Below are 9,117 nucleotides of genomic sequence, written 5' to 3' on the forward strand. Positions count from 1 at the left end.
CGCTATAACAACGAACGTGCTCAATAATACTCTCTGACTGCAGATTAATTACTATTTATATACCAGAAAAACATATATCTAGTAAATGCTAGGGCATTCACGAAGGAACAAGATACTTCCAGAAAATAGGCGGCGTGACAATAGTCACGTGACCCCCTGACGAAACAATATCCTTTGTATACATAAAGGAAAATTCCAAGTGCAGAACTGCCAAGTAGCCAAGAGACAAGTTTATCTATAATTTGCCAGGTTTTGTTGAAATAATCTGTTTAAATTCCATTTTATTAGGAGCAATTACTTTTCTACAACTGGCTGCAAAGAGTGAATAGAATGTTTAGAAGTAAGACGTTGTGGGGTTAGCCTTATGCCAGGAGTTAGGGGGCTTGTCCTCTGCCGAAAGGATGCCGCCTGAATGGGTGGGGGGACGCTACGCAACAGGGGAGGGGTAGAGACGATGACGTCATAGTTCCACGAAAACAACTTCGTTGACGTTTAAGATGTAAAAACCTGAAACTCTATTATATCTAAATAATTACACTTTGAATAAGTTAAATTATGTATAGATCTTGGTGAGTTATACTTTTAAACAATGGTAGTTTAAAACGACATATATGTCAGTTTTAGATGGAAAACAGAAAGTAGCAACGTAGAAACAGAAAATAATTTGCGAGTGTACCATCAAATATTGAAAATTTCATAAATTTATATTTAACTTTCTGTATCGTTATGTAAAGCACAAGACTAGAGATAAATCTAGTCTGTTAATTCTGTTCCGTAAAAACATCATCAGAGATAAGAAGATGCTTTTTTTTTTACACTCTCTCTCTTTGCTTTATGTGGTTAAATTAACTTATCTGTTTCTAATTTTTTATATGCATCAATATATGCATAGGTGTTTACTGATTTGTTTTATTAATATTCCAATATATGTCTTTTAAATTGTATAAAAAGAACATATGTACCACATAAATTATGGTTATTTAATCGAACAAATATTTTACAATTTTACTAGTGTATAATCAAAAATGTGTTTTTTAGGTTTTGTCTTTTCTATGTTTAAAATATATAATCGATGTATAAGAATATAAAATACATGGCTATTAAACAAAATAAATCAATTACTTTTTTCAACCAGTTTACTTAATTTCTATATTCTTTCCCGATCTATACGTGTGTATTATAAACAGGATATGTCAGATAGTTCATGAAATAATATTCCCGTATCTCTACGAATTACAAAAAACGAATCATGAGAAATATTTATGTTGTACTCAATCTGAGTGTACTCTCTCTAAGTAAATGATCCGCAAATGACAGGTCCAGAAAAAAAAATGATTGAGTATATTAAGCATTTACTCAAAGCTGCTTCTCTAGAGCTTTTCCTTCGGTGTAGATGGATCGAAAACATATGACATTAGGTAGAACTAATAAAAGCTGCAACTAAAAACGAAGTGACATATCTTATGAGTAAGAACTGCCTCGATGATTAGCAGAATTGATGGTTCTCTCATTCTCTTGAATCATTTATCAAAGAAGTAATATATCCCATTCTGCAATAATAATATCCACAACCACCTCTACAAAGACTCACGGCTTTTTATTTTAACTTGATTTTTTCTATACGAATATATTTTCATTTAATATCAAGTACTTGTAACTTCAGGGTTACTAATATACGTGCATACACCTTTCTTTACATTATTTTTATATATCCTGCCCATAAAAAAGTTTCGTTTCGAATAAGCATGCCTTAAAATTTCCATTTTCAGTCATAAAAATTGCTAGTTGATATGAACAGAGAACAAAAACGCAATCATTTTGTGGATTTCAAGAAGTTTTATTGTATTCTTTAGTGACGTGGATACATCATACATCATAATTAATTCAAACGAAGATTTTTGTTTAAGTATATGTATAAGTAAAAATGTATTTTCTATTTTTTATTGTAAAAGAGTTATATAACAAAAAAAAAGACGATATAGAAGAACCTATGAATACAAATGTATGAAATATATTATCAAGTAATACAAAGTACTATAATGGAAGCGTTGATAAAATATATCATACTATTGTTGTCTAGCTAGAAATAAATGAAATTATACAAATTGTGTAAAAGTTAGAAAGCTTGATATATCTACTTCGTGAATGTAATTAATTTTTCCAGCTCTTAACTTAAAACAATTTATGTGTTTAATTCAGTTAAGCTCTGTGGTCGAGAAAACTATATATTATTTCTGTGGAATCTTTTTCAACTACGTTCAAACTTCCGATAAACTAATTTCTTGACTATAGTAGTTAGAATCTCGTTGTCTATCGTAAGCTGATTGTTTGGTTTGAGCTTGGGAGAGTAGAGCCGATTTCTTTTCCATATGTCTTGAAGAATGAGCAACCTAAACAATATGAACGAATCTGAAATTAGAAACATTAATTTAATAGGAATACAGTAGTATCTACTATTAAGTGTAATATGCTATTGCCACCCATTATAAAAGTGCATCTAACTGTTTAAATTAGTCTTAAAAGATAAACAAGGGTTTCGTGAGATTGTACTCTATAGATGCTTAATTGTATATAGAACAAAAGAAAAAGAGCCATGAAATATTACAATTTATTACTAATTTTTTAAACTAAGCTTCCTTTATATTGAATGACATTATACATATTTTAAAACATTCTATATTTTTATTTATACATGCACAAATACAGATATGCACACTTATACGAGCTATTACTATCAATTTCAATTAAAAGGCATACACACTTTATTTCCTCACAGTTTAAGTATACAAAGCACAATTTTTTACACAACAAAATTGTTGTAATGCAATGGCGTTTATTGCCATTCGAGAGTATCCAAAAACCGTTCACGTGGCAAAAACCGTTCACATACCTCACGACAACAGAACGCAACATAATCAAGACTAAACTTCATAGGATAAACAACACAAGTCACGTGTATAGAAGCTGTTTCCATGACAAATCGGTGCAATTGTCTTGCACTTCAAACACCTGGTATTCATGTTACTTCACACGAAGAATAGCTATCAAGCAACCGGAAACAGCTCTTCTGTGTGATCGGACTGTGAAATGGTAATACATAAAATGGTCTTTGACAAGCATGTAGGGAGAAGTGACTTGTTTAAGACATGCCAGCTTTATGACAGAGCCTCTTGCAATGTAAAATATGTTGTAGAGTTATTGGCAAAATGTGTAGAGCATGATCGGACGTGGCGAAATGGTCTGTAAGGATGTGGTGAGGCTCAAAAATCGTATTAACATAATGCACTCAATGTTTGTACGAAATTGTATTTAACATTTGTAACAACCAGTTATACTGATTAACATACGTTTGGTCTTATGTAGAAAAAACGTCTTAACAAAAAATGTGATTATTCTAATAAATGGAATAACTACTGTGCTTTACACAACTAAGGCTACGCCGAAATGGAAATCATTTATGCAGATAGTTACGTACAGTATTGTAACTAATTACGTAAACAAACAGGCGATACAAAAACCAAAGTCACAAACAAGGAGTATCTGTAGTTAAATTGTGAATTTATTAATTGTATAAAACATTATCATGTAAATTCCAAATAATTCTCGAACAGTAACGATCCTCACACAATATTTTAAGTTTATAATCTGCAAAGACCCTAAATCATAAAAATATTGATGTTTCTAAATTAAAATCATTGACTCATGTTTACAAAAACACAGTTATGAGATGTACAAAACTCTTTAGTACTCAACTGTACTCCATTCACATTTCTAAATACGTTATCACAAAACTATAAGATATACCCATTCAGTTTTATATATATTTTTACAGTATTTGTGTAGTTTTGTTTGTTTAAACAAACGAAGCATTGATTTTGCAAATTAATTTAAAGAACTGGAGCTCTTGGAGGTCAAACCTGCTTTAATATTGAGGCCCGGCATGGCCAGGTGGTTAGGGAGCTCGACTCGCAATCTGCGGCTAGCGGGTTCGAATCCCCGCCACATCAAACATGCTCGCCCTTTCAGCCGTGGGGGCGTTATAATGTGACGGTCAATCCCATTATTCGTTGGTAAAAGAGTAGCCAAAGAATTGGCGGTGAGTGGTGATGACTAGCTTCTCTCTAGTCTTACACTGCTAAATTAGGGACGGCTAGCGCAGATAGCCCTCGTGTAGCTTTGTGCGAAATCCAACAAACAAACTTAACAATTAATTAGTATCGTAATATATTTTGTGAACTACTAAATAAAATATAAGGAAAATAAAATACTTTAACAATGGATATATTTTTTTTTTCATTGTTAAATATGTTTAAGCGTAATTCGCATTCTATGCAAGGAACCTGATTTTAATTTGGCATAAGGTTCAAGCATGCTTCTATTTCTTTTCAAGGTCTTTATTTGTAATTAATAATTATGCATTAACAAAAAGAATCACTTTAAATATAAATATGCACAAACAAGTACTAACTGTTTGACCTACATATGTGTATCTTTTTTTTCTCCTGAACAAAGTCAGAATACTTTCAATAGACTCCAACTAATGAACTTGATCTCAGAAACTAATCTAAACTAATCAGATTTACTTAATTCTTATTATTCTGGTATTCTCAGGTGAAAACTGATTTCTCAAAAGAGTGTAAAGAGAAGTCAGCAGCTTAACAGGAGATTCGACCAAGATATATATCACAAAGTATTTCTAACTTTTCTGAATCTGACTTAGTTCGTAAAAGAAAAAGACTGAACAGAATTAATATAATCTTTTATTGAATGACACAAATAACAGTGTGTGTGTGTGTGTGTGTATTTGTTTAGCTTGATGAAAAGTCACGTTTACAGGAAAACTAGCTGTTTATTCTCTTTGAACCTTGAATATTTTGAAAAGCCAAGTGGTTTATAAGTTGAAGCCAAGCTAAGTGTATTGAAAAAAAAACTGTCTATATATTAATAGTTGTATAAACTCTATATATTTTCTAGCCTGAGAAAATATCCCATTATATATTCAAAACTATAATGCCATATTCTTATAGGGTGACATGAGCTACTCACGTGAAAATTGGCCATTCCTAGTGATCATATAGAAGGCTGAAACCTCTAAACATCACTTGATCTGCCTGTGAAAAAGGTCTCTGTTTGCACTTAGTAGATGCAATTTTGAAGAAACCTTTTTCATGGAAATACAAAGATGATATCTTAGGTGAATGACACAGAACAATAGATACCTAAGTGCAAGGAACTTAACGCCTTTCTTGACAAACGTGTTGCATCAAAATCGCATATACAACTGGATAAATGAAAAGTATGGAAAATGTCAATATTATTAGAAGGTGATAAAAACACATGGTACGCCTGTGTATTACATCGTTAAGGGTTCCAGTACACCACTGTGTTCCAATGGATGATTGTTAAGAGAAATCGAATAAAAAACGTTATTTATTAATAAGTTAGCATTGAGAACCATGATGTTCAGGCATGGTTATGTAGCATAATAGCAATGACACTGAGTTTATTATTTAAGAATATGTGTGGAAGTTTCAAAGAATTACCATACATTGTTCAGTGTTCCTAAACGGAACTATATAGACAAGAGACATTTTTACTGAGTTTGTAGAATTATCTAATGTAATCATCATTTTGGTTTACCATACCTATAGTAAAAATAAATTATTTTTATGAATTTAGTAATTTGTAAAAAATAAGTTATTTTTACGTGTCCAATGTTTATATATATTTTTATATTAAGATTAAAGAAATATTTCTTACATTTTGAATCTTTAACAAATCTTCTTTATTTCCTGTAGAAACAGAGTTTTGTACTGTAGATTCCAAATAATTCCCACTGCCCTTCGTAAAGAACGATCCTTCTTCGTTGTCTACTTCCTGTAACTCTATAATACCTTTCGCTGCTAGAAATTATAATATAAACTTCTTCATGTAATATTATTTCTATTATCTATTACTGTTATTGGAAGTTGCAAACACTGAGATATTCAACATGCTTAAAAGTATAATATAGCACGCTTATTATAAACAAAGTGGAGCTAAATATCAACGCATTCTACATTTATCAGAATTGAAAAGTACTTGCTATAGCTTTCGGAAGTGAAGCCAATACCTTATGCCTATCAAAATTCCGAAGTATTTAGTAATAACTTCCTATCAAAGTAAGTTCTCTCCAAATGTCGTAATTAAAAGTCAACCTGACAGTGGGTGTAGCTAATTAAATACATTGTTCGTACATTCTTAGATATAAAGATTATAACACCTTTTTCATTTTTTGAGTTGAGTAATCTTACTGTTAACGATATTTTCGGCCATAATTTCAATACTATGTAACACGAAGTTGGGGCCTGGCATAGCCAGGTGGTTAGGGTGCTCGACTCGTAATTTGCGAGTCGTGGGTTCGAATCCCCGTCACACCAAACATGCTCTCCCTTTCAGCCGTGGGTGCGTTATAATGTGACGGTCAATCCCACTATTCATTGGTTAAAGAATAGCCCAAGAGTTGACAGTGGGTGGTGATGACTAGCTGCCTTCCCTCTAGTCTTTCACTGCTTAATTTGGGACGGCTAGTGCCGATAGCCCTCGTGTAGCTTTGCGTGAAATTCAAAACAAACAAACAAACACGAAATTAGGCCAATTTAAGAGATTTAGGTTAGTCCTAAATCTATGTCCGCGTATGGATTAGTGCTAAGCTTACGAACTTCAGGGTTTGATACCTCACGGTCGCCAGAATACAAATAGCCCATTATGTAGCTTTGTGTTAAAAATAAACACACAAACAACATAAATCTATGTATTAAGCTAACAAAGTGAAATAACATTTTCAATAAAAATGTAAAATAACGATAAAATAATATATATGTTAAACATTCTAACCAATACTGTTAATGAAATTAACATTAAAGGAATAATAGAATATACTTATATTTTCAGAACGTATCAACACCAGTGGTTTGCTTCATGTAGTATCGCAGACTTGAAGAACTTTATACAAAACTTTACACAATCTCCCTTAACAACGTCTCCTGACCCAGTAAAAGACTAACGACAATGTAACTTTAGACTAAACATTATATACAAAAACCTTTTTTACAGTTAAATCCTATGTACTTAAGAATTATAGCACCGGTGATCAAAATGCCATACCTATTCTTACTTACTTTAAAAGCTGTAACTTATAATAAAATGATACTACTTATAATCAGTAAGTAAACGAAAAACGAAACTATAGAGAAAGCTGTTATATACTGTTACGACAGCGGAAGTCACGTGACGCTAGTAACACGTCATTGACTTCTAGAAATATCCTGTCCCTTCTTGAATGCTCTAGCGTTTACTAGATATGCGGTAGTCTTGTATATATAAGACGGTCAAGACGTGACGGCAACAATGTAATGCTGTGTAATTGAACTGCGGACAGAGAGAGAATATTGTTAAGTCAAGCACGTGAGACGTTCGTTGTGAATTATAGCGTTTATTATAGCGCGACTGTGGAAATTAAGTGTATTGCAAAGTTGTATTCAGAAAGAATAAACCAGTTTTATTTAAGAAAGGACTTGTGTCGCTAAAGTTTAATGGGAAAGAATTTTTACGGAAAATTAACTAACGAACGGAGGCGTAACAATATCTTGCATTATCTGTAGAAGAAGTTTAAACTAATGGTTGTCATCATACTGCAGTGGTTCATTATTGTGATTACTTTAAAAGTGTGATCCAGACAGTTTTGAAAAGGCCATAATATTATGTAAAACGTATAAAATCATAAACGGTAGCAAAATGATTGTTGGACTTCCCCCATGGTAAATGAAGTAGTGAGTTAGTATATAAGTGAGTTAGAAGTTAATAAGTGAAGCTAATCATGAAATATTAGATATTTATCGTTATCAGAAACTAGTGCCATGCTGTTCCAAAGTGTGTTTTTTTGTAATAAATGGCATATGAACACAAAAAACGTTCATACTTTACTTGATTTTATTAAATGTAAAATCATACAAGCTCTATCGTATTCCTTTCCATACCCTAAAATAGTAGATAATTTAGTGTTATTTGAAAGACTGATATCCTGTGATAATAATTCAGTAAGGTATATTTATTTACTCAATGAAATTGTTATAAAGGCAATATTAATAACATATCATTATATTTTGCATAGACAAATTACAGATATTTGGATAGGATTCTACAGAAACTGTTTTTTCTTTCTATTTCTACTTTTATCCATGCCATAAGCTTAAAACTTATATATGCAAATTAAATCAACACTGCCAGTGACAATTTTATAACTTTTCATATGCAATTTCCAGAAGCCAAATTAGTTTTTAGTTGTCCCCCGGTGGGACAGTGTTAAGTCTTTGGAATTACAACGCTAATTACAACACAGTAGACAGCCCGATGTGGCTTTTCTATAAGAAAACACACACGTTTTTAGCTAAAGGACAATTAAATAAGTTTTTCTTGATTTGTAATCCTATTAGGTATAGAAACTCTGTAACACCTTATTCAAGGATATATGAAGCAGAAGGACCAAAAGCTGCAACAAAAATGGCAAAATTAGTTTCTACTTAATGCATTTATTGTCCAAACAAATACTTTTTTTATTTGTTTAGAACACTTCCAAGAGGTGTCACTAACATAAAATAATTTGTTCAGTTAGTCATTACATTACTTTTCTATAATATATTTATGCAAAAGATTTCTTTGTTTTTACTTTCATTTTTTTAGCCCCCCAGTGGCACAGCGGTATGTCTGCGGACTTACAACGCTAGAATCCGGGTTTCGATACCCGTGGCGGGCAGAGCACAGATAGCCCATTGTGTAGCTTTGTGCTTAATTCTAAACAAACTTTCATTTTTTTATTATTCATGAAATTTGAACTTTAGTTTACGTTTCACTTTTTTATGCATATGTTGTATAATTTTAAATTTCTATGCAATGAAATGGTTTGTTTAATCGTTTTATATAAAAATACCTCACATTATTATCCAATTATTTATCAAAGTAATTGCACGTTTACATTCATGTCGAGTGTGTCACCTGTGATACATGCAACATTGTTGCTTCGTGTTTATTCTTCAACTAGACGCCAACGGGCCAGATAAAGAGTTTTCTCCGCACGCT

General features: G+C 32.0%; 1 protein-coding gene across 1 annotated transcript in view; it reads right to left on the reverse strand.

The window, feature by feature from the left end:
* Positions 1 to 2,090: 2,090 nt before the first annotated feature.
* The window catches only part of LOC111084999, an 11,407-nt gene continuing 4,380 nt past the window's right edge, over positions 2,091 to 9,117 (reverse strand). The window contains exons 4-5 of the mRNA XM_022381881.1: positions 5,761 to 5,903; positions 2,091 to 2,390 (exon numbers count right to left, since the gene is read on the reverse strand). Coding sequence (XP_022237589.1) covers positions 2,259 to 2,390; positions 5,761 to 5,903 — 275 coding nt within the window. The 3' untranslated portion in view covers positions 2,091 to 2,258. The remainder of the gene's footprint in view (positions 2,391 to 5,760; positions 5,904 to 9,117) is intronic.

Source organism: Limulus polyphemus, unplaced genomic scaffold (genome assembly GCF_000517525.1).
Source record: "Limulus polyphemus unplaced genomic scaffold, Limulus_polyphemus-2.1.2 Scaffold197, whole genome shotgun sequence".
Classification (NCBI taxonomy): Eukaryota; Metazoa; Arthropoda; class Merostomata; order Xiphosura; family Limulidae; genus Limulus; species Limulus polyphemus.